Genomic DNA, 26,666 nt, shown 5'->3' on the forward strand with positions numbered 1-26,666 from the left:
GTGGGAGCTATAAGGAAATGGTCTTCTCACTAAATTACCTCTAGATCGTTTGGTATTTCGGGAGGGCATTCGAAGAGTTTCACTCCTCTGCTTATTAGGTAGTTCAGAACAGGCAGCTATCAGCCAGACTACAGTGGCTTGCGAAAGTATTCACCCCCCTTGGCATTTTTCCTATTTTGTTGCCTTACAACCTGGAATTAATGGATTTTTTTGCGGTTTGAATAAATTTGATTTACACAACATGCCTACCACTTTGAAGATGCAAAATATTTTCTCTTGTGAAACAAACAAGAAATAAGACAAAAAAACTGAAAACTTGAGCGTGCATAACTATTCAACCCCCCAAAGTCAATACTTTGTAGAGCCACCTTTTGCAGCAATTACAGCTGCAAGTCTCTTGGGGTATGTCTCTATAAGCTTGGCACATCTAGCCACCCTGATCTGTACTCAAACGCCAAGGAGGATGAATAATTTTGCAAGGCACTGTATGTACTGCTAAGATAAGGAGCCCCTTTCTCCCCTTATCACGGAACATTACACATCATTAGTGTCTCATCCCTGGTGTGTATTTGTGTGCCTTACAATGTTGTGTGTACAAATTGTGTGTGTGTGTTCCACCGCTGCTGTTTGCGCGTCTCACCTGTGCCATATAGTACACGCCCAGTATGTGTGTGTATCTCACCTCAAGTGTATGTATGTGTGTGTTCCCCCTCTCAGAGGTGATGGATAAGTTCAACACCATCGCTATCATTGATGGTAAAAAGGACCACGTGAGTCTGACAGTAGACAACGTCCATCTGGAGTATGGAGTGGTGTATGACTACGACAGCACCGCAGGAATCAAGTGTAGAGTCCTGGAGAAGATGGTGGAGCCTAAAGGATTCTTCAGCCTCACTGCCAAGGTAGGACAGGGACCACTGAGACAAACAAATAATGTACAGGACTGTTTAATAGTTGTCAGCAACCTTGAGAGCCCAGGCTTTCATTTTAACCCAGCACTTACACAATGATGCAGTTAAATCAGGTGTTGAGTTGGACCAGAAGCTTGTCTTCTGAACACCAGGCTTGACACACCAGTCAATGTGGAGTGTGTGTTTGATTAAAGGTGCACTATGCAGAAATCACTCCGCCATTTCCTGGTTGATACAATTTGAATAGTTCGCCTAATTTTACTTTGTGACAAAACAAGCAAGTATAGTTTAGAGAATCATTGTACCACCTAAACCGCTGTGAAATATTATTTCCATAACCCAAAATATTGTATTCTCAGCTGTTTGAAGCTGGTGTACAAAACCGAAAGTAAAAGACGTAAAACCTAAACTTAAGAACGGGAAGCATAGAAATAGCATACATAGATCAGATCTACCGCCTCTTAGACTTGCTATCAATGAGAATGACAGATCTAAAACTCACATTTCTATGTGAATTTGGTCGGGTCGCCCAAAAAGTTACATTTTGCAGCTTTAAGCTATCACACTGGAGACACACACCATGTGGTTTGATCATAGTGCGGTACAGAGACATTTCTGCAGAGGTAAGGAGAAGAGAGGAGAAAAAAGAGGAGAGAATTGAATTACCTGCTAGATGATAAATAGTGGTGTTGTAGCATTGGATCACCTCAGAACCCTGTGTGTTGTTATGATGCTAGCAGAGCTACTATATAATGAAGAGACAAATGTGTTTGTGTGTGCCTGTGCGTGCATGTATACAGTGTGTGTGTGTGTGTGTGTGTGTGTGTGTGTGCGCGTGCACATGGTGTGTGTGTATATGTATGTGTGTGTGTGTGCGTGTACAGTACATGGTGTGTTATGAGATAGAGGTACTACATAATGAAGACATACAGTAAACAGATAGACTCTCTCAGGGTAGTGCCGTACAGCCAGGGGTGCAACCTTCACTGGGGACCTTAATGCGGCACATGTACGGTCGATACCTGGCTGTCTTACTAGAACATTCATAACAAAATACAGTAATTCACTTTTGACTGTATTTTTCCCCCATTATTTTCAGCAGCAAAGCAGCCACTGTAGACCGTTCTCTGTTCAATCAGCTTAAGCTGAGATCGATGCTAATCAAGTGTTCTGAAGCCTACCAGAGAGAGAGAGTCAGTTCTGAGACAGCTAGCATTTTATGATGACTGAGGTGTGGGATGTTAGCATATATTAGTGATGGGAAGTTTGGCTCTTTTTACTGACTCTGATCTTTTCGAGTCGTTCAGTCAAAAGAACAAATCTTTCGACTCATTTCGTTCATTTGAGCCAGTAATGCCCAGAGCACGCAGGACCCCCTGCCGTTGACCAAGGCGCAGCGTGATAAGCGTACATTCTTTTAATGAGTACACACACGAACAAAACAATAAACGATACATGAAGTCCTAGGGTTAAACACAGACCTTACGGATCAAGATCCCACAATACAAAAGTGCCAACAGGCTGCCTAAGTATGGTTCCCAATCAGAGACAACGAGAATCAGCTGCCTCTGATTGGGAACCACCTTGGCCAACATAGAAATACAACGATCTAGAACAGAAACCTAGAAAACTAAACATAGAAACTAACACCCTGGCTCAACCTTAAAGAGTCGCCAGAGCCAGGGCGTGACACCAGCAGGTCAAGCGAACTACTAAAATGAACGAGTCACTCAGAAAACGAGTCAAGAATCTCGAGTCAGTAAAAAGAGTTGTTCAAAAAGAATGAATATTTTGCGAACTGAACGTTACTAGCAGATATTGATTGACTCTTGATACTGATCAGCACTGTTAGCGCCTGTGGCTAGGGGAGAACTGGGACCAAAATAACGTGGGGCTGAAGTAACACACCCATTTTCTCAAATAACACAGAAGCTAGAATTATGTAGTGTAGGGCTGGGCGATATGGCCAAAATATCATATCACGGTATTCTTCAAATTTTTGACGGTATTTTACGTTTTTGAATAATAAAAGTTATACATTTGCTCTATGACTAGTGCGTGACCCTAGGGTGGCAACACATACATTCTAAGTGATTTCATTGGGTCTTTCTCCATTCTGATTGTTTTATACTGTTAAATTCAACTTCAACCCCAAAATAATTTCTGAATTTTCATGAATCTCTGCATTTCCTGCACTCATTTGAGATACGGTAAGTTCCACACTGCCACGTAGGGCTGCACGATATGTGCAGAAAATGTAGGCCTTATTTTTTACGCAAATGTTGCAATAGCGATTTTACTTGCGATTTAGATCAAAACACTTGGGTGAACTGTTGTCCTCTGTAGCTCAGCTGGTAGAGCACGGCGCTTGTAACGCCAAGGGAGTGGGTTCGATCCCCGGGACCACCCATACACAAAAATGTATGCACGCATGACTGTAAGTCGCTTTGGATAAAAGCGTCTGCAAAATGGCATATTATTATTATTATCATGGAAATAGAATGTTTATTCTAATTCTATAGTTAGAATATAAATAATAGTAGGCACTTTGAAAACAGTGTTGTTTGACATGACAACAAATTAAAATGCCAGGAAGGAGTTTTTGTGCCAGGGTAGGAACCAATGTGTTGGTCAGTGTTTCCTAGGGGACCCTATAATCTTTGGCTACATTTACATTTGACATTTTAGTCATTTAGCAGACATTAAATGTTTCTTCATGTAGCCAACATATTCATGCTTCACCTATTCCTCTTTGATTTAGAAGATACTGTTGCACAGACAACATGCTGATTTAGGCCTACACCATCGCTGGTATCAAGCTGTAAAGCTAGATACGTTTGCTCTGACTCCGTACGTTTATTAGCTAGCTAGTTAGCTAGCCAGCTAACTACCAATTAGCATTAGTGGCTAACACGATTTAGCTAATACGTCCTAAGAAAAGACAAACTAGCAGTTTGCAGATGTAAGAAACACAAACTAATAGTGTAATTATAGAACGCTTGTGGATTTATATTAAGAAGCAAAGTGGAAACAACATCGTTGTCATTAACATTGCTGCATGTGCTGCATTGACCATGCAGACTGAATGCAAGTGTCTCTCAGTGTTGCCAACTCCTCAGTAAGGAAAGTAGCTATTGGCTGTCCTAAAAGTCGCTAAATGACGTCATCACCTAATTTGCCATGTGCATGTAATTGTGATGGACGCTGTAGGAGAGAGGAATAACGTTGTGGGAGAGACAAAAAGTGAATAAAAAACACCCTAAATATGTTTAGAACTACAAATGAACTTTCTTCTGTCGATTCTTGTTTTTTTTAATGTCACAATTCCAACCCTCCTCCTTTATCCGGGCTTGGGACCGGCAAAAGTGACCCAAAAGAGACACTGGTGGAGTTACATCGTTTTTTATTTTATTTTTTATATTTTATTTTTCTTAAGTTTGGTTTGGTTTTTAACCTTATGGTACACTTAGGAGCCTACAACAAGTCACAGTAAAACATGAACATTTTTAACCATAACATTTTAACAATTTTTTTGTATACAATCTATATTAACAATCTAAATGGATCAAAAAGAGACAATAGAAAAAACTGTCAATGGCAATGTGAGAAAATGATGGTAACTTGTCTGGCCCTAATTCAGGTAAAACAAAACAAAAATTCAGACCCCCCTCCACACACACACACACACACAGGCTGTGCTGGCTCACAGAAAGAGTGGGTCATCGTCATTTTGGTCAAGGCTCTCTATGGCAGGTTCAGCAACTGAGGGAGCTGACTTAAATGAGTAAGCAGCTGATGTGCCAAAAAGCTGCAAAACATTATCAGGCAGCTGGTGCTCATAGCAAGCCTCACCAGATAGCTTCAGTCCATATCGAATGTACAGGATGGAGTTAAGGGTCTGCAAGGACATCCGATTTCTAAGTTTGCTTTTTACCACACTCACCTAGCTGAATACTCTCTCGACTTCAGCATTCGAGTGTGGCAAGGACAACACAGACACAGCAGCCATGGCATGTTCTTGAAACGGGTTGATATCAGCTGCATCCCTGAACTTCCAAATCTCACTCCAGAAGCCCAATGTGTTTTTTGTCTCATTCCATTTACTAAGATGGATGGCACGCCATTGCTGGACAATCTTGTCTATCTCTGCAGGGGAGTAGCCAAGGAGCTTGGCAATTTTTTCTATTTCTCCAGGGCTCTTATTGTGCTTTAGAGTTTCCTCCACATTGAAAACGGACATGTACTGCAATGCTTCGATGTTGTCCGGCAGTCTCACCCTCAACTCATTAGTGAGGGAGATGGTGAAGGCTACACACCGCTTTCGGACATTGTTTTCATCCTCAGGCGCAAGGTGGAGCTCAGCTGCCTTTCACTCAAAAAGGTAACCAAGGTACGGTTTGGGACTGATGTATCCATCTATTGGCCTTTTGAGTACATCAACATTTGCCAGTGGATTCATCACCCTGCTGCTCACAGACTTGATCAGGCTAACCAAGCTGTCAAGTAGCTTAAGATGATCTACTTGCTCTCCCTCAAAAGCCTTGATGGCCAACTGTACCTCACCCAGCACCGACTTCAAAAAAGTCAGAAACAATATGTTTTGAGGATCACTGTACATGGTGTATAACATCTCAGCCATGTAGCAGTGTTCACTGGACTTGGTGACTGCGAAATGCAGCCTAAGCTCCTCCCACTGGTCCAAAATGCGTGAAACCGCAGGTTCAATGGAGAGCCAACGTGTGGCACACACCTTGCTTATCTGTAAATGTTTCTCCCCACAGTTGATGGTCTCATATATGGCCTTGTAGGCCTCCCTGCACTTTGGAGACACTGAAAACCAGTTATAAGTCTCTCGTACCAAGTACTCCACACTACGGGGGATGGTGTCATTGGAAGCATGACTTACAGCAAGCTGCAGAGAGTGGCACACACAGCGAATAAGAACCAGATCTTTGAGGCCATAATCCTCCTTCAGCACTTTATGGACCCCATTGTTAATCCCCATCATAACAGAGGCATTGTCAGTCCATATCCCCAGGAGTTTCTCTTTTTTAAGACAACACTTCTCGAGGAAAGCCACAACAGCATGGGCTATAGATTTGGCATCTCCTCCCTCCAACTCAACAAGCCCCAGAAATGTTGATACAATTGTCTGCTTGGTGTCACTAAAGTACCTTATCACAACCTCCAGATACTTAGAAACACTTACATCCGTGGACTCATCGAGGAGGAGGCTGAAACGCAGGTCACCCACATCTGCGACCAACCTTTTCAGAAAGTATGGTGCTAGAACACCATTAATCATTTCTGTGCACTTTGTCCTGTGCATTTTGAAGTGGGTAGCAGCAGTGGAGTCTGAGAAAGCAGCTCTACATGCTTCTCCAATGTGATCACATGCCAGCATGGAATAGTGTTCAGCGATAGCTAATGCCATGGTGGCCTCAGCCTTTTTTGCAGAGTACATTTTTATAACCATAAATGGCAGCTTGTTTTGGGTGGAACTGTTATAAGGCTTTGCCTTTTGAGTATGTTTTTGAGTTGTCATGTGTTTTTTTACATCACTAAGTTTGGCGTAGAAATCAGCCTTACAATACAGGCAGTATGCCCATGTATCATCTCCAATAAATGGCTTCAACCAGCCTTTGAATTCAGGGTTTGATTCCCACTCCTTTCTGTATTTTTGAGTGTGCAGTTTAGACTGAGACATGATGAGCTAGCCAGCTAGATGTTTAGTTTATGTCACAGAGAGACACACACACATTGGACGAGGTGAGTAAGTGACTGAGGCTGTGTGAGTCAAATGCAGTGATTTATTTTTGTGCAGTGATTTATTTTAGACAAAGAACATTTTACATTTACATCCCACCCTGAATGTAAGCCAGGGCGGGATCAGCTAGCGGCGGCTTCCCCCCGCATGCGCGATTAATTTACAGTCTGGACGCGGAGGGGTGAACATCTCCTGCTCTGACTGCAGCTGGGAGGGACTGCTGCGCGAGGACTGGGCCGCCTGTGAGTGCTTTGGGACGCGCTGCTCGTTGAGAAGAGTAAGAATGATACGTGTTTTCACGTCAGAGTCTCAAAAAGTCGCTAGATTTGTCGCTAGTCGATTTTTTGAAAATGTGTCGCTAGAGGGGTCTGAATACTCGCTAAATATAGCGACAAAGTCGCTAAGTAGGCAACACTGTGTCGTGGTCAAGCAACAATACATGCGCCCCTTGAGTGACAGGGGGCGGGGCTAGGTCTGTGTGGAAAGTGGCATGGAGAGAGAGAGAGGGTGGAGAGGGATGACTCAAGTAGCGTGTAAACTATAAAAATTTACGTTACACACGGCATATTACATTTAACGAACCAAACATTAAAATACCGTTATAGAAGGTAAAGTAAAAACCCAAACCGGTCCGTGCATCAATACCGGTATATAGTAAAATACGGTATACCGACCAGCCCTAACGTAATGACACTTTCCTAATGTGAAAGACGACCTCCCTGCAAAAAATCTGCACACTGTGACAACACTTCAAAGAGTTATCAACAAAAATTGTTTTGAGCGAGGGAAAGTAAAAAAAAAACTGATCTGGAAGTGTTTTTCAGTTGTAGAGTTGTGTTATTCTTTTTTTGAAGGTTCCAAACATATTGTAATGACCTGACTAGATCATAAAAGAACAACTGTCCAGACAGAGGATTGAGTTTACGAATGGACGGTTTATTAAACCAACTTTACACAGGCTACTGTTTGGCCGTAGCCCACGCCAAATAAATGAAAGATAACCCACAAGCCAATCGTGACCTTCTCTTGTGAAGCCCAGACGTAAAGAGAGAGAGAACAAAGGCTAAACCTGGTCTTAACTTCCAATGCTCCATCCCCTGCCCAACCCCCTCCACGCCACTCCGCCAACCGCCAGGATGCCCGGCATCAGAACATTCCAGGCATTCCCGTGATTGGCAGATAGCAGGTTGATTGACATGTCGGACCCTGCGAACACTGGGTACTGGTAGGTACAACACAACCATCTACTAGCCTAACACATAACACACAGCTGTCTGTGCGGGTCGCTACACAGCCCCCCCACCACAAAGTCCCTCGTCCCCGAGGGAACAAACAAAGTCTCTGAAGCGACCCGGAGGTCTCCTTTGCCTGCATGGCTGTATTGGCCGCAGAGTGCCCCTCTGGGAACCAGGGGATGAAGGCAAGGACATGGGGGACAAGGAAGCGGGAACGGGTAATACAGTCCGTGGCTCTGGGGAACCACGCGGTGACACAGGGGGAGTGGGCTGTCTGGAGCCTTGTCTGCGGCACCTGGGGGTGGGTGCCTGGAGAATGTCATTGCCAGAGAGGGGAATTGTGGGGGTTCCTGGGGTTTGGGGAGAAGAGGCCCCTCTATATGGGGCTAACCTGTCCCGGTGCAGTGTCACCTTTCTCCCCCTGGGAGGAAGCTGCACCCGGTAAACAACCTCCCCTACCCTCTCCAGGACACTGCAGGGTCCCACCCAGTGACTGTCCAACTTGGGGCATCTGCCTTTTTTCCTTAGCGGGCTGTAGACCCAGACCAGCTCTCCAGCCACAAAGTGCCTTCCCCGGGTGTGCACGTCATAGTTCCTCTTCTGCCTCACACCTGCATTCAGCAGATGCTCTCTGGCGAAGGTGTGGGCTGTCTCCAGGCGGTCCTGGAGTCTCCGGGCATACTCCGGCCCCGGGGAAACATGAGGGCTATCCAGGGGCCGACCAAACGCCATCTCCGCAGGGGTACGGATCTCTCTCCCCAGCATGAGGAGGGCAGGCGTGCAGGAGGTGGAGTCTTGGACAGCGGAGCGGCATGCCATGAGGACCATAGGCAGGTGCTTGTCCCAGTCACGCTGGTGTTTGGAAGAGACGATGGCCAGCTGCTGTCCAAGCGTTTTGTTGAAGCGCTCCACAAGGCCATCACTTTGAGGATGGAGTGGAGTAGTGCGGGTCTTGTGCATACCCAGCCTCTCACACATGGTGGCGAACACATGGGACTCAAAGTTTCTGCCTTGGTCGCTGTGGATGGACTCTGCAGTTCCAAACCTGCTGAACATCCCTGCTGTCAGGGCGTCGACGATGGTCTCTGCCTCCTGGTCAGGCAGAGCATAGGCCTCGGGCCATTTTGTGAAATAGTCCATGGCCGTGAGCACCCAGCGGTTTCCACTGTCTGTGGTGGGGAACGGCCCAACTACATCCACTCCCACCCTCTCCATGGGAGCCCCCACTGGGAACTGTTGGAGCTGAGCATGAGAGCGGCCTGGGGGGCCCTTTCTCGCTGTGCAGTTGTCACAGCGGCGGCAAAAGTCTTCCACATCCCTCTTGTGCTGCCCCCAGTAAAAGCCCTGACGGAGGCGGAGCAGTGTTTTTGTGACCCCAAAGTGTCCAGTCCCCACCCCCCCATGAGTACTCTTGAGCACAGCCTCCCGCAATGCTTTTGGGACCACCACCTGCCACCTCTCCTCCCCCGTAGCTGACTCCTTCCATGCCCGCTGTAACACGCCATCAGCCAGCCGCAGTCGCTCAAACTTTGACCACAACCCTTTGGTCGCGAGTGAGAGCGCTGTCACCTCTTCCCATGGTGGCCTCACCTGCGCCTCTACCCACTGTAGCACTGGCTGTAGGTCTGTGTCCCGTCCCTGCTGCTGCCCCCATTCAGCCACGTCGACAGTCTGCAGCTCACAGCAGACAGGCCCGCTCGCCCGACACACTGTGGCACAGACCCCCTCCTCTGCACACAGCTCTCTCTCCCGTCCCTCTCTCCGTTCACAGTGGCGGCAGCCTTCTGCAGTACAGGGCCGACGGGACATGGCGTCGGCGTTGGAGTGGCGTGCCCCTGCCCTGTGCACCACCGTGAAGTCATACGGCTGAAGCTCCTCCAACCAGCGTGCCACCTGCCCCCTCTGGCTCTCTGAAAGACATGAGCCACTGGAGAGCAGAGTGGTCAGTCCTTACAGTAAAGGGCAGACCACCCAGGTAGTACTTGAAGTGTTTGACGGAAGCCACAACAGCCAAGAGCTCCCCGCTCGGGTGACACAGTAGCGGCGCTCATGTTTGTCAAATGTTTTGCTGAAGTACGCCACCGCTCTCTCCCCTCTGGCCCCACCTGGGCCAGCACCCCACCCATGCCCACATTGCTCGCGTCTGTGTCCAGGATAAAGGGCAATGTGAGGTCAGGGGGCGAGCACGGGGGCCTCGATCAGTGCACGTTTGAGGGTGTTGAACGCCTCCTCACACTCCACTGTCCAAGTGAAAGCCTTGTCCTTCGGCAGCAGGCGGTTCAGTGGAGCAGCAACGCTTGAGAAGCCCCGCACAAACCTCCTGTAGTACGAGGCCAGGCCCAGGAAGCTCTTCAGCTGACGCTGGTCGGTGGGGGGTGGGCCAGTCTCTGACAGCCGCTACCTTGTCCTCCATGGTGCTGATCCCCTCCTTCCCCACTCGGTGGCCCAAGAAGGACACCTCTCTCCTCATGAAGTGGCACTTCTCGGGGTGGAGCTTCAGACCTGCGGCAGCCACCCTCTCCAGCACACACCGTAGCGCCCCCAGGGCTGACTGGAAGGAGCTGCCATGGGCCAGGATGTCATCGAGGTATACCAGACACTGCTGTCGGGGGATGCCATCCAGCACCCTGTCCATCAAACGCTCAAAAGTAGCTGGAGCGTTGCACAGGCCAAAGCACAGGACCTTGAACTGCCAGTGTCCTCTGTTAGTGGAGAACGCAGTTTTGGCTCTGGCCTCTGGGGAGAGGGGCACCTGCCAGTAGCCACTGCGGAGGTCTAGTGAGGAGAACCAGGAGGACCCCTAACCAGGTCCAGCGACTCATCGATACGTGGTATGGGGTATGAGTCCTTCCTGGTTACCTCATTCAGCCACCTGTAGTCCGCACAGAACCTCAGCTTGCCCCCCTTCTTCGGAACCATGACGACTGGCGCCGCCCAGGGGCTGTCTGAGGGCTCAATGAAGTCTGCCCGCTGCATCTCCAACACAGCCTTGTCTGCCGCCTCCTGGCGTGCCAGCGGGATACGGCGGGGACGCATCTTGATAGGTCGAGCATCACCTGTGTCGATCTCATGCTGCACCAGATGAGTCTGACCCACCTCTTCCTCACTCAGCGCAAAGCTGTCTCTGAATTCAAACAGCAACTGCCTCAACCGTTCCTGCTGCTCGGGGTCAAGACCAACACAGTTCCTCCCCCCATATCTCCCTCACTGCAGACAGTGTCCTCTCCCCTCCCATCTGGGGTAGCTGGGCTGGGGGGCGCGGCCCGGGCTCACAGAGGACTGTGTCGTGGAGGTAGCTGGGGGAATGTAACGCAACGCCGTAGGTGACAGGGGGGCTGGGGAAAAGTCACACCCAGATGTGGGGGAGGGGGGGCAGCCATGAGTCTCTGCTGCTTTAACTGTTGGAGTAAAGGGTTTGTTGGGTTGAGTGAATGTGACATCAGGGGCCATGGTGACCTCCGGCCCTCCCTGGAAGCTCAGTGTGCCCCTATTTAGGTCTAACTGGCAGCCTGTGCTCCTAAGAAAGTCCAACCCCAGGATACAAGGGTCCTGCACAGCCGCCACCCACACAGGATGACGCACAGTCCTGCCCCTACTGTCAGAGTCATTATTCCCTTCCCTTTCATGGGTGCCAGCTCACCTGTGACTGTGCGGAGCTGCACAGTTGTAGGCTCACACTGAGTCCAACCTGGCACAATATCTGGCCTCACCAGGGTTACTGTGGACCCAGTGTCCACCAGGGCGGAGCAGGGCACCCCCTCCACAGTGACAGGGACATGACAAAAGTCCCCAACACAGGTCCGGCCCACCACAACAACAGGCTCCATCCGCTTGCCCTCGTCTGCTTCTGGGGGAAGTGGAGCCTTGCTTCCCCGTCTGTGCCGGTGGGCTCCTCCTGAAGAAGATGGTGGTTGGGATAGAAAGCCAGGGGTCCGCACTACCCGGTCTATGCGGACCCCGAGCCGTTTCCTGAGCTCTGGGGGACATGGGGCAATCTTGGCGCAGATGGCCTGGCTGGCCACAACCCCAGCAGACCCTGGGACCAGGGCGTGTGTTTCGTGCCGCCTGTAGCGACACAGCACGAATGAGTTCTGTCATTTCAGCCACCCATGCAGGCTTTTCCGGCTCCGGGCTGCTCTGCCCCCCAGCTCTCACAGAGGGTCTGTCTCCCTGCACCCCCACCAAAGCCCCAGCTGAAGCCCCAGCCCACACCAGCTCCCTCTCCAAAGCCATCTCCAAGGCTACCTGCAATGACTCAGGATGAGCCAGCTGGGTCTGTATGCGCAGCTCCGTAGGAGAGAGCGCCTGTATGAACTGGTCCCGTGCTAGCTCGCTCTGCACGGAGGGGGGCATGTGAGCATATGCCCGCCGAGAGAGGCTCTCAATGTCATTAGCTAGCACCCGTAGAGGCTCTCCAGGCTGCCTGCGTCTATTACTCAGTTCGGAGCGCAGTAGCCCGGGCTGTACACACTGTCCATAGCGCCTCCTCAGTGCTCCAACTAAAGCACCATAATCACGTCTGTCCTCGGGGCTAATCAATATCAAACAGGCCAGAGCTTCATCCGTGAGGCATAAAGCCAACTGCAGTGCCCTATCTTCATCCGACCACCCCCTAAAATGAGCTAACAGTTCAAACTGAGCATGAAAAGCTTCCCAATCCGCCTTACCGGAATACTTCGGGTCTTAACGGATCCGGACGCAGCCGGGAACTGGGCGCCGCCATGTTTGTTTACATCCTGAGCCCCAGATTCCTCGTCCCGCCGCTGTCGACGTCACTCCCCTTCGGTCCGCCCACCAGAATCCGCGCGAAACACAGTCGACGAAGCACTCATGCCCGCTTCAGCCGCCATCACTCTAACGTCCTCCCTCAAGCGGCCTCTGGGCTCCGATGCCCTGGCGATCTCCTCAGCCAGAACCCCCGACGTCCATGCACACGCACCTCCTTGGCCATAATCGTCCCCTACCTCCACCTTCACTTTCGGATTCCCTCGAAGCATCTTCAACCCCCGTTCTCACCTACGGTAGCTAGCCACAGAAGTCAGCTAGCTAGCTGGCTAACTTTTATCAACGTTTTTACTTCTGACACCAATCAATCAATCAATCAATCAATTTTATTTTATATAGCCCTTCTTACATCAGCTAATATCTCGAAGTGCTGTACAGAAACCCAGCCTAAAACCCCAAACAGCTAGTAATGCAGGTGTAGAAGCACGGTGGCTAGGAAAAACTCCCTAGAAAGGCGAAAGCCTAGGAAGAAACCTAGAGAGGAACCAGGCTATGAGGGGTGGCCAGTCCTCTTCTGGCTGTGCCGGGTGGAGATTATAACAGAACCATGCCAAGATGTTCAAAAATGTTCATAAGTGACAAGCATGGTCAAATAATAATCAGGAATAAATCTCAGTTGGCTTTTCATAGCCGATCATTAAGAGTTGAAAACAGCAGGTCTGGGACAGGTAGGGGTTCCATAACCGCAGGCAGAACAGTTGAAACTGGAATAGCAGCAAGGCCAGGCGGACTGGGGACAGCAAGGAGTCACCACGGACGGTAGTCCCGACGTATGGTCCTAGGGCTCAGGTCTCTCAGTTGGCTTTTCATAGCCGATCATTAAAGAGTTGAAAACAGCAGGTCTGGGACAGGTAGGGGTTTCGTAGCCGCAGGCAGAACAGTTGAAACTGGAATAGCAGCAAGGCCAGGCGGACTGGGGACAGCAAGGTGTCATCATGCCCGGTAGTCCTGACGTATGGTCCTAGGGCTCAGGTTCTCAGAGAGAAAGAGAGAACGAGAGAATTAGAGAGAGCATACTTAAATTCACACAGGACACTGGATAAGACAGGAGAAGTACTCCAGGTATAACCAACTAACCCCAGCCCCCCGACACATAAACTACTGCAGCATAAATACTGGAGGCTGAGACAGGAGCGGTCCGGAGACACTGTGGCCCCATCCGAAGAAACCCCCGGACAGGGCCAAACAGGAAGGATATAACCCCACCCACTCCGCCAAAGCACAGCCCCCGCACCACTAGAGGGATATCCCCAACCACCAACTTACAATCCTGAGACAAGGCCGAGTATAGCCCACAGAGGTCTCCACCACAGCACAAACCAAGGGGGGGCGCCAACCCAGACAGGAAGATCACGTCAGTAACTCAACCCACTCAAGTGACGCACCCCTCCCAGGGACGGCATGAAAGAGCACCAGCAAGCCAGTGACTCAGCCCCTGCAACAGGGTTAGAGGCAGAGAACCCCAGTGGAGAGGGGAACCGGCCCGGCAGAGACAGCAAGGGCTGTTCGTTGCTCCAGCCTTTCCGTTCACCTTCACACTCCTGGGCCAGACTACACTCAATCATATGACCTACTGAAGAGATAAGTCTTCAGTAAAGACTTAAAGGTTGAGACCGAGTCTGCGTCTCTCACATGGGTAGGCAGACTGTTCCATAAAAATGGAGATCTATAGGAGAAAGCCCTGCCTCCCGCTGTTTGCTTAGAAATTCTAGGGACAATTAGGAGGCCTGCGTCTTGTGACCGTAGCGTACGTATTGGTATGTACGGCAGGACCAACTCGGAAAGATAGGTAGGAGCAAGCCCATGTAACGCTTTATAGGTTAACAGTAAAACCTTGAAATCAGCCCTTGCCTTAACAGGAAGCCAGTGTAGGGAAGCTAGCACTGGAGTAATATGATCAAATTTCTTGGTTCTAGTCAGGATTCTAGCAGCCGTATTTAGCACTAACTGAAGTTTATTTAGTGCTTTATCCGGGTAGCCGGAAAATAGAGCATTGCAGTAGTCTAACCTAGAAGTAACAAATGCATGGATTAATTTTTCTGCATCATTTTGGACAGAACATTTCTGATTTTTGCAATGTTACGTAGATGGAAAAAAGCTGTCCTTGAAACAGTCTTGATATGTTCGTCAAAAGAGAGATCAGGGTCAAGAGTAACACCGAGGTCCTTCACAGTTTTATTTGAGACGACTTTACAACCATCTAGATGAATTGTCAGATTTAACAGAAGATCTCTTTGTTTCTTGGGACCTAGAACAAGCATCTCTGTTTTGTCCGAGTTTAAAAGTAAAAGTTTTCAGCCATCCACTTCCTTATGTCTGAAACACAGGCTTCTAGCGAGGGCAATTTTGGGGCTTCACCATGTTTCATTGAAATGTACAGCTGTGTGTCATCCGCATAGCAGTGAAAGTTAACATTATGTTTTCGAATAACATCCCCAAGAGGTAAAATATATAGTGAAAACAATAGTGGTCCTAAAACGGAACCTTGAGGAACACCGAAATGTACAGTTGATTTGTCGGAGGACAGACCATTCACAGAGACAAACTGATATCTTTCCGACAGGTAGGATCTAAACCAGGCCAGAACTTGTCCGTGTAGACCAATTTGGGTTTCCAGTCTCTCCAAAAGAATGTGGTGATCGATGGTGTCAAAGGCAGCACTAAGGTCTAGTAGCACGAGGACAGATGCAGAGCCTCGGTCTGACGCCATTAAAAGGTCATTTACCACCTTCACAAGTGCAGTCTCAGTGCTATGATGGGGTCTAAAACCAGACTGAAGCATTTCGTATACATTGTTTGTCTTCAGAAAGGCAGTGAGTTGCTGCGCAACAGCTTTTTCTAAAATTTTTGAGAGGAATGGAAGATTCGATATAGGCCGATAGTTTTTTATATTTTCCGGGTCAAGGTTTGGCTTTTTCAAGAGAGGCTTTATCACTGCCACTTTTAGTGAGTTTGGTACACATCCGGTGGATAGAGAGCTGTTTATTATGTTCAACATAGGAGGGCCAAGCACAGGAAGCAGCTCCTTCAGCAGTTTAGTAGGAATAGGATCCAGTATGCAGCTTGAAGGTTTAGAGGCCATGATTATTTTCATCATTGTGTCAAGAGATATAGTACTAAAACACTTAAGTGTCTCTCCCGATCCCAGGCCCTCGCAGAGCTGTGCAGATCCAGGACAGCTAAGCCCTGGAGGAATACGCAGATTCAAAGAGGAGTCCGTAATTTGCTTTCTAATGGTCATGATCTTTTCCTCAAAGAAGTTCATGAATTTATCACTGCTGAAGTGAAAGCCATCCTCTCTTGGGGAATGCTGCTTTTTAGTTAGCTTTGCAACAGTATCAAAAAGAAATTTTGGATTGTTCTTATTTTCCTCAATTAAGTTGGAAAAGTAGGATGATCGAGCAGCAGTGAGGGCTCTTCGGTACTGCACGGTACTGTCTTTCCAAGCTAGTCGGAAGACTTCCAGTTTGGTGTGGCGCCATTTCCGTTCCAATTTCCTGGAAGCTTGCTTCAAAGCTCGGGTATTTTCTGTATACCAGGGAGCTAGTTTCTTATGACAAATGTTTTTCGTTTTTAGGGGTGCAACTGCATCTAGGGTATTGCGCAAGGTTAAATTGAGTTCCTCAGTTAAGTGGTTAACTGATTTTTGTCCTCTGACGTCCTTGGGTAGGCAGAAGGAGTCTGGAAGGGCATCAATGAATTTTTGTGTTGTTTGAGAATTTATAGCACGACTTTTGATGCTCCTTGGTTGGGGTCTGAGCAGATTATTTGTTGCGATTGCAAATGTAATAAAATGGTGGTCCGATAGTCCAGGATTTTGTGGAAAAACATTAAGATCTACAACATTTATTCCATGGGACAAAACTAGGTCCAGAGTATGACTGTGGCAGTGAGTAGGTCCAGAGACATGTTGGACAAAACCCACTGAGTCGATAATGGCTCCGAAAGACTTTTGGAGTGGGTCTGTGGACTTCTCCATGTGAATATTAAAATCACCAAAAATTAGAATATGATCTGCTATGACTACAAGGTCTGATAGGAATTCAGGAAACTCAGAGAGGAACGCTGTATATGTCCCAGGAGGCCTGTAAACAGTAGCTATAAAAAGTGATTGAGTAGGCTGCATAGATTTCATGACTAGAAGCTCAAAAGATGAAAACGCCATTTTTTTTTTTGTAAATTGAAATTTGCTATCGTAAATGTTAGCAACACCTCCGCCTTTGCGGGATGCACGGGGAATATGGTCACTAGTGTAACCAGGAGGTGAGGCCTCATTTAACACAGCAAATTCATCAGGCTTAAGCCATGTTTCAGTCAGGCCAATCACATCGAGATTATGATCAGTGATTAGTTCATTGACTATGACTGCCTTTGAAGTGAGGGATCTAACATTAAGTAACCCTATTTTGAGATGTGAGGTATCACGATCTCTTTCAATAATGGCAGGAATGGAGGAGGTCTTTATCCTAATAAGATTGCTAGGGTGAACACCGCCATGTAATGACCTGACTAGATCATAAAAGAACAACTGTCCAGACAGAGGATTGAGTTTACGAATGGACGGTTTATTAAACCAACTTTACACAGGCTACTGTTTGGCCGTAGCCCACGCCAAATTAATGAAAGATAACCCAAAAGCCAATCGTGACCTTCTCTTGTGAAGCCCAGACGTAAAAAGAGAGAGAACAAAGGCTAAACCTGGTCTTAACTTCCAATGCTCCATCCCCCTGCCCAACCCCCCTCCACGCCACTCCGCCAACCGCCAGGATGCCCGGCATCAGAACATTCCAGGCATTCCCGTGATTGGCAGATAGCAGGTTGATTGACATGTCGGACCCCGCGAACACTGGGTACTGGTAGGTACAACACAACCATCTACTAGCCTAACACATAACACACAGCTGTCTGTGCGGGTCGCTACAATATGTTATTTTCTTAACCCATCAAGTGACTAAATAATGACAGCATAGGTTTCAAGTATCATGCTAGCTAGTCTTGGATACTAGCAAGGGAGACGTTACATGAGATAGGGATGGGGCAGAAGTAACATTGGTATACTAAGCAGGAATAATAATTGAAAATGGTGAAAATACATCTACATTCCCATGAAAATTAGATGAGGAAATTATGATTAATATAGCTAAGCTATTATGTGATCCATTTTAGTCTGATTAATATTTTAAGGCAAAATATTGTGGTTGCAACATTGCGATGTTACAAACCTATAGCCTTATTTATTGAATCGACACAAATATGAAATTATGTCTGTATATACAGTACCAGTTTGGACACACCTACTCATTCAAGGGTTTTTCTTATTTTTTACTATTTTCTACATTGTAGAATAATAGTGAAGACATCAAAACTATGAAATAACACATAAGGAATCATGTAGTAACCAAAAAAGTGTTAAACAAATTAGATTCTTCAAAGAAGCCACCCTTTGCCTTAATGACAGCTTTGCACACTCTTGGCATTCTCTCAACCAGCTTCACCTGGAATGCTTTTCCAACAGTCTTGAAGGAGTTCCCACATATGCTGAGCACTTGTTGGCTGCTTTTCCTTCACTCTGCGGTCCAACTCATCCCAAACCATCTCAATTGGGTTGAGGTCGGGTGATTGTGGAGGCCAGGTCATCTGATGCAGCACTCCATCACTCTCCTTCTTGGTCAAATAGCCCTTACACAGCCTGGAGGTGTGTTGGGTCATTGTCCTGTTGAAAAACAAATGATAGTCCCACTAAGCGCAAACCAGATGGGATGGCATATCGCTGCAGAATGCTGTGGTAGCCATGCTGGTTAAGTGTGCCTTGAATTCTAAATAAATCACTGACAGTGTCACCAGCAAAGCACCATCACACCACCTCCTCCATGCTTCACGGTGGGAACCACATATGCAGAGATCATCCGTTCACCTACTCTGCTTCTCACAAAGACACGGCGGTTGGAACCAAAAATCTCAAATTTGGACTCATCAGACCCAAGGACAGATTTCCACCGGTCAAATGTCCATTGCGCATGTTTCTTGGCCCAAGCAAGTCTCTTCTTCTTATTGGTGTCCTTTAGTAGTGGTTTCTTTGCAGCAATTCAACGATGAAGGACTGATTCACGCAGTCTCCACTGAACAGTTGATGTGTCTGTTACTTGAACTCTGTGAAGCATTTATTTGGGCTGCAATTTCTGAGGCTGGTAACTCTAATGAACTTATCCTTTGCAGCAGAGGTGACTCTGGGTCTTCCTTTCCTGTGGCGGTCCTCATGAGAGCCAGTTTCATCATAGCGCTTGATCGTTTTTGCAACTGCACTTGAAGAAACTTTCAAAGTTCTTGAAATTTTCCGGATTGACTGACCTTCATGTCTTGAAGTAATGATGGACTATCATTTCTCTTTGCTTATTTGAGCTGGTCTTTTACCAAATAGGGCTATCTTCTGTATACCACCCCTTCCTTGTCACAACACAACTGATTTGCTCAAACGCATTAAGGAAAGAAATTCCACAAATTAACATTTAACAAGGCACACTTGTTAATTAAAATACATTCCAGGTGACTACCTCATGAAGTTGGTTGAGAGAATGCCAAGAGTGTGCAAAGCTGTTATCAAGGCAAAGGGTGGCTATTTGAAGAATCTCAAATATAAAATATATTTTGATTTGTTTAACACTTTTTTGGTTACTACATGATTCCATATGTGTTATTTCATAGTTTTGATGTCTTCACTATTATTCTACAATGTAGAAAATAGTAAAAATAAAGAAAAACCCTTGAATGAGTAGGTGTGTCCAAACTTTTGACTGGTACTGTATATATATTTTTTAGGGGGTACACAAATATATGACATTATGGCTGATAGTACATTTATTGAAAGTAACAAGCATTACAAACCAGAAACATGGAAATAAGACGGATGTCGTGCACGTCTCACCGGCTGCTACTTCCTTCCCAAGGCTGTGTTACTTCAGCCCCGCTGGCATGTACAGAAGTAGCATTGCAGTAGTTCCGTTCTGTCTATATAATTTAAACTAATTTACCCTAGAAATGAAATTACAGTTTCTAAAGGTAGAAGACAAACTGTATATAAATTGTTTGTCATAAAATATGTTGACTAGCTTATCGATCTCTGAATATAGTACGATCAAAACAAAAAGTGTTACTTCCGGCCCGGTTCTCCCCTATCTGATCTGATCTTTGTTGTGCAATAGGACTGTTTCAGTTCTGTTCTCATCCTTGAAATAGCTTTATCAGATTGATCCCTATTTGTCTGGGTCACACACACAAACCACACACACGAAACACACACACACACACACACACACAAGCACACGCGTATGGACGCACACAGACACACACCAAACCACAAACCAGCATGGATTTACTACAATAGTAAGAGTTGTCAGACAGTTGGATCCAGCCCAAATCTATGACTTGTTCTGGATATTAAAAGTCTGTCGGTGTCTCGTCCCCCAGAAACTAAAATACATTTTAGTGTTATTACAAACATCTGCCCCAGTATTCCTGGGTTGAGAAAGAGAGAGAAACAGAAAGAGAGAGAGAGAAAGAGAGGGGAAGAGGGAAAGAGAGGGGAAGAGAGAAAGAGCAGGGGGGGGGAGAGAGAGCTCAGTGTGATGTTGAATTTTAATATCACAAACGCTGCTGGGCGCTTCATCTCTCCTCCACTCCTCTCCTCCTCCCGCTGTTAAATTTCCGCTCTCGTTCTTCTTCTCCTCTGGTGGGCGTCCAGTTAAAAAACTATTGAAAAAGTATTTTCTCTCCTTCCCTCTTCCCTTTTCTGCAATTCTGCTTCTTTGGACTTTCTGTTTCCTGTCTGTGCTTTAAAGCTGCAATATGTAACTTTTTGGGCGACCTGACCAAATTCGGATAGAAATGTGAGTTCTAGATCTTTCATTCTAATTAAAAGAAAGTCTAAGCGGTAAATCTGTTCTATATGTGCTATTTCTATGCTTCCTGTTCTTAAGTTTAGTTTTTGCCTCTTTTACTTTCGGTTTAGTACTTTAAAAAGTTGAAAACTATATTTTTGGTTATTGAAAAGATATTTCACAGCGGTTTAGATGGTACAATGACTCTACACTATACATTGCTTGTTTTGTCACATAAACTGAAATTAGGCGAACTATTTGAATTTTAGCAACCAGGAAATAGTGGAGCGATTTCTGCATATTGCACCTTTAACTGCTACAGTTTACAGACCTCTCTGTACCAGGATTGGATAGGACCTTTTACTCTTATAAGTTACATGTAATAAAGTTAGCCTTCTTCTCTCTAACCTTTGTCCTTTAACTCTGTCAGATCCTGGAGGCGCTGGCGCATAATGATGCCACGCTGGTTCAGATGTGCAGTAGACTGAGCTCCAGCTGTGATGTCATCCCCGAGGACCTGCAGGTCCGCTTCAGCGCCATGTGTGGAGAGCGGGTGGAGCACATCAACAGACGTATCACCAACTACAGAAAGGTACGGTGTGTGGTGGTGGGGGATGGGTGTGCAGTGTGTGCATGCCCAAATGTGTGTGTGTCTCAGGTGGTTGTGAACAAAATAAAGTAAGGAATTACATAATCTCCCATTGCGAAGACACATTTCCTCTGTCAACAGATTAATAATATAAAGCACCATTCATTCTACTGCTCTAGATAGGGTGCCATGACCACTGTTCACTGCTGACACTTCTGTTATCAGAGCATTATTACATTACAACTGAGTGTTTGCATCCCAAATAGCACCCTATTCCCTAGTGCACTACATAGCCCATAGGGCTCTGGTCAAAAGAAGTGCACAATGTAGGGAATAGGGTGCCGTTTTTTGCCCAATGTTTTGCTGTGGAATTTCAATGTGTCTGTTTATATGCCGAATGAAAGACATAAACAGAAAAGAATGAAGGAAAGAGTCACCTCTCCTGTATTTGCTGAGACAGACAGAGACAGTTATTTACCAGTGATGTTGACACCAGTCCGTCAGATTATATGAGAAGTGAGATATTATAAACAAGATGCATTATTACATCAACAAGGTAGAACACTGGCCTGCTGAAATGTAATCAGCTCTTCTTGACCGTTGAGAGAGGTCTGGATAATATTTAGGTGTGTGTGTGTGTGTGTGTGTGTGTGTGTGTGTGTGTGTCTGTGTGAGAGCACGTGTTTATTAACACACAGAGATGCTATCAGTCACTTAGTTAGTACACAGACCAGGGAAGCATGGCTTACAGTAGAGGGTTGGGTGGAGTGCAGATTTAGGTTCCTGTTTTCCATGGTTGTGTATGTATTAGATTTACCATGCAGCCCAGGGGAAGTTTCTAATCATTTAAACAATATATTATTTATATTGCTCAGTTTACTGTATCTGACAGAAGACATTTGTTTTCATAAGAACTTCTGGTTTCAATGGAAACTGCCAAACCACAGTACACTATGATGGATCTCTCTATTTGTTAGTTCTGCATGGATGTATATGAATGAACGACCCCTCTGAAACACATACACAACCATGCAACTAAGATCAGATCATACTGAGGAAGAAGGTATAGTTTCTTGAAGTGATACATCTTTATAGAACTTAATCAGTGAAGAAGAAGAAGAAGAAGAAGAGGAAGAAGAAGAAGACAGCTGTTTAATGTTACCTGTTTAAAGTACTTCATCAGACTGTGTGCAATAATCCTCTGGTTTCAGTTAAAACACCCAACCCAGCCTTAAACATGGTTATAATTATGAATGAGTGTGTTGATGAATTATGTGTTTTAGGTTCAGACTTGTAAATAATCCTCATAAACACAGACTCTGGTTGTTTGTTATCCACATTCTGTTTCCTGTGTCCAACCTTTGATGAATAGCTAATGGCTCAAATATTTAACATAGATCAAAGGAGGGCAGAGGGGAATGTAAATGATTCTGACAGGGGTATTCTGACCAGCTTATTGCTGCTTGGCAAAAGCCTGCATCCAGAGACCGAAAGAGCTAGGATTCAAGGTTTTACAGAAATCCCGGTTGTAAGATTCCTGGAATCAGGAGGGAATAAGCAGGAAATCCTGGAATCCCCAAACAGGGATTTCTAGAAAACCTGGACATTTGGAGAAACTTAGTGTAATTTTGCAACCCTGAAGAGAGCGTCACCCAGACCAGTGTTAAATGCTAACTCTCACCATCTCTCTCTCCTCCCCACAGTTCTCGAGGGTGTTGAAGAACAGGGCGTGGCCCACCTTTAAGCAGGCTAAGACCAAGGTGTCCCCGCTCCACAGCAGCGACTTCTGCCCCACCAACTGCCATGTGAATGTGATGGAGGTGTCCTACCCCAAAACCACCACCTCTCTGGGCAGCGCCTTCGGAGTGCAGCTGGACAACAGGAAGAGTTCCACCCTGGAGAGAGGAGGTCGCAACGCTGAACAAGGTGAGAGAATAGCACTAACCCCTGACCTCTAACTCTGACCCTAACCCTGGAGGGGGCGGCAGATAGCCTAGTGGTTAGAGAAGTGGGACAGCAACTACATTTCTTGTCAACCCTCCTAGGATGCCAATGTCCATTCTAGTGTTGTATATAATTCTGTATGTCTCCCAGGTAAGCTGAACCCCATGGTGTACGTGCAGCACACCATCACCAGTATGGCGGCTCCGTCTGGTCACAGTCTGGGTCGTACGGAGGGTCACGGCCTCCGCTTCCTGCTCCGGGAGGATGACCTGCTGATCTTGGACTCCTACCAGAAACTACTGGGCAAGCTGACCACGCTGGTCAAAGAGATGGAGGGCCACGCCTCACAGATACACGAGTGAGTTTGGCAACACACACACATACACAGATATGTGCAGGCACACACACACACGTACGCAAGCCTGCCAAACACGTACACACACGCATGGTGCACGCACACACACACACACACACATCCTTACTCAGAAGTATTTTGTTTGTCACTTCAGGAGTAGAACAATTTGTTTATTTGTATGAGACTTTGTTGATTTGATTCCCATTTTAATATGTGCTGCATGGACGATGAAACCGGCTGGGGAGAAAATAGATTTTGTAATAAGCAGAGGAAATGGTGTGATTTGTAAAGACCGGCGACTGTTTCCGCTGATGCCATTTCCCCGATTATAACACACACACACACACACTAGTATAAACTGGTCCTTTTGATACATGTGAGCCTCATAAAGTGAGCGGTAGTTTTAGAAGGCCATTCTGTGTGATATAGTGGTCTCTGGTGAGTGAGATGAGAGGGTTCCATCTGGCTTTTAGACTTAATCATTCTCACTCACTTTATTACTCTAGTGTGTGTGTGGTGTGTGTGTAGTGTGTGTGTGGTGTGTGTGTGTGGTGTGTGTGTGTAGTGTGTGTGTGGTGTGTGTGTAGTGTGTGTGCGTGCATGTGTGTTTCCTTGCTGGCCATGCTGGTTCCAGTGCTGTTGATGGTTTCATTGTTTGGAGGTTCAGAGTCACAGGGTAGGAAATGGGAAACACTGAGGTCTGACAGGAACAACCCACAGACACACACACATGCTTCTCAGCACGGATGTTAATGACAATTCCATTAGTGTATGCACATATTCTGCATTGTGATGCACTGAGAACTTCCATAAAGGTAGACACACACACACACACACACACACACACACACACACTCCGACAACCACCCCCACACACACCTTCCTCCCAGCTATGTAAAATAGCTAATTAAAGGTGATCTGTAACCAGCTACAGCATTGTCAGATCCAGAGCAGCAGTACTAATATAACCTGTAATGGGCAGCTAGCCGCGGCATGGCTAATTTGCTGTGACCTCTATGGGTCTGGGTGTGTCAGTGTTAGCCAGTGGATTACAGAGGCTATTGTTCTGTCCTCTGATCTTTGATAGGGCCTCAGGAACAGCAGAGCCAAATGAGCTCCCGGCCCTCTTAAACCAGGCAGAGAGGGAGGGTCCGTTTTTAAGGGCCCTGAATTAAAAGTTCTCTCTTGCTCTCTCTTTCTTACTAACCCTCTCCTTCTAGCTGTCCCTCGCCCTCTCTCTCCCTAATTTCTTTCTCTTGATTAACCCACTGTCCTTCTTTCACCCCCTCCTCGCCCCACCCCTCTCCCTCTCTGTCTTTCTCTCTCTCTGTGTTTAAGTGGCTGTGTGGTGTGTGACTGACCTTGTCTGTTGTGCTGTAACCATGTATTGATGAATTGAAGCTGTCACATTTGGAACAAAGGATACTTTTATTTCACAATCAGCATTTCCTTCCTTCCCCCTCTCCAAAGTGGAGAAGGATTTCCAACTTCCAACCTCACTGGAGGGAACAAAATGGGAATAATGGGAAAAGAGAGAGCAGACATGGAATGATTATTAGTTGCATAACTTCTTGGCGGTGGTTCCTTGGCATTGACCGTTTAGATGCACCACAACCTTTGACCTTTTGTATCAGGACCCCAAACATGGGGTCACACAGCTGTCCGAGGACGTGCCTGATGACATGGTTTATTTCTCTACTGCCTCTCCGCTCTTCTCCCCACGTCCTGTATCACACCAAGTCAAGTCCTCCTCTCCTGGTCATTTCCACCTTTGTTTTCGTTCTCTTCTTCCCCAGTTCTCTCTCTTCCAACCTTTTCTCCTCCTAACCTATGTCCCCCTATCCCCCCTCCTCTCCTCCCTGCATCCACCAGGTCAAGAACAGAACGTCCATCCATTTCTCATCCAAGAGATTAGAACACTAACAAAGTCTGTGTCCCAAATGGCACCCTATTCCTACAGTACACTGATTTTGACCAGGGCCAATAGGGCTGGGTCAAAAGTAGCGCGCTATATATTGAATAGAGTCCCATTTGGGTTACATCCAACCTCTCCCGTCCAGTCAGCTCCAGTACTTTACATCTGTCCACTCTAACATGTTCACTTCCTCTCTGATTAAACCGTTCTGATGCACTATTAAGAACCTGACTGAGGTAAAGGCTTTGTAATGCAGATGCTCTTATAGATCTTATGAGGGTGATTGATGTCTATAGAGCCTAAATAGCTTGTTAAGGGGCTTGATTAGAGGTTTATGTATGTAAAGCTATTCATGACAGACTTAGGGGAGATCTCTGAGAGTTGGTCTCTCTCGCTGTCGCTGTCGCATCTTTCCTTCTCTCCCTTCCTTCTGTCTCTTCTCTCTTTCTCTCTCTTTCTCTCCTTTCTCTCTTCTCTCTCTCTACTCTCTTTCTCTTCTCTCGCTCGCTCGCTCTCTCTCACTTTCTCTTTCTCTCGATCCAGGCCATGACCCAGTGTTGTGCTCCTGTCATTGTTATTCGGGGTTCAAGCAGCAAACTATACAGTACCAGTCAATACACTATACAGTACCAGTCAAAAGTTTGGACACACCTACTCATTCAAGGGTTTGTCTTTATTTTAACTATTTTCTACATTTTAGAATAATAGTGAAGACATCAAAACTATGAAATAACACATATGGAATCATGTAGTAATCAAAAAAAGTGTTAAACAAATCAAAATATATTTTATATTTGAGATTCTTCAAAGTAGCCACCCTTTGCCTTGATGACAGCTTTGCACACTCTTGGCATTCTCTCAACCAGCTTCACCTGGAATGCTTTTCCAACAGTCTTGAAGGAGTTCCCACATATGCTGAGCACTTGTTGGCTGCTTTTCCTTCACTCTGCGGTCCAACTCATCCCAAACCATCTCAGTTGGGTTGAGGTCGGGTGATTGTGGAGGCCAGGTTCATCTGATGCAGCACTCCATAACTCTCCTTCTTGGTAAAATAGCCCTTACACAGCCTGGAGGTGTGTTGGGTCATTGTCCTGTTGAAAAACTAATTATAGTCCCACTAAGCGCAAACCAGATGGGATGGCGTATCGCTGCAGAATGCTGTGGTAGCCATGCTGGTGAAGTGTGCCTTGAATTCTAAATAAATCACTGACAGTGCTATCAGCAAAGCACCCCCACACCATCACACATCCTCCTCCATGCTTCACGGTGGGAACCACACATGCAGAGATCA

General features: G+C 46.6%; 1 protein-coding gene across 2 annotated transcripts in view; it reads left to right on the top strand.

Annotated features, from left to right (window-relative positions):
* Nucleotides 1-26,666, top strand: part of prex2 (phosphatidylinositol-3,4,5-trisphosphate-dependent Rac exchange factor 2) — a 232,533-nt gene that overhangs the window by 120,958 nt on the left and 84,909 nt on the right. For both annotated transcript variants that reach the window (XM_041880313.2, XM_045221164.1), the window contains exons 22-25: nt 718-902; nt 21,003-21,164; nt 22,865-23,087; nt 23,256-23,463. In XM_041880313.2, the coding sequence (XP_041736247.1) occupies nt 718-902; nt 21,003-21,164; nt 22,865-23,087; nt 23,256-23,463 (778 nt within the window). The remainder of the gene's footprint in view (nt 1-717; nt 903-21,002; nt 21,165-22,864; nt 23,088-23,255; nt 23,464-26,666) is intronic.

Source organism: Coregonus clupeaformis, chromosome 7 (assembly GCF_020615455.1).
Source record: "Coregonus clupeaformis isolate EN_2021a chromosome 7, ASM2061545v1, whole genome shotgun sequence".
Lineage (NCBI taxonomy): Eukaryota > Metazoa > Chordata > Actinopteri > Salmoniformes > Salmonidae > Coregonus > Coregonus clupeaformis.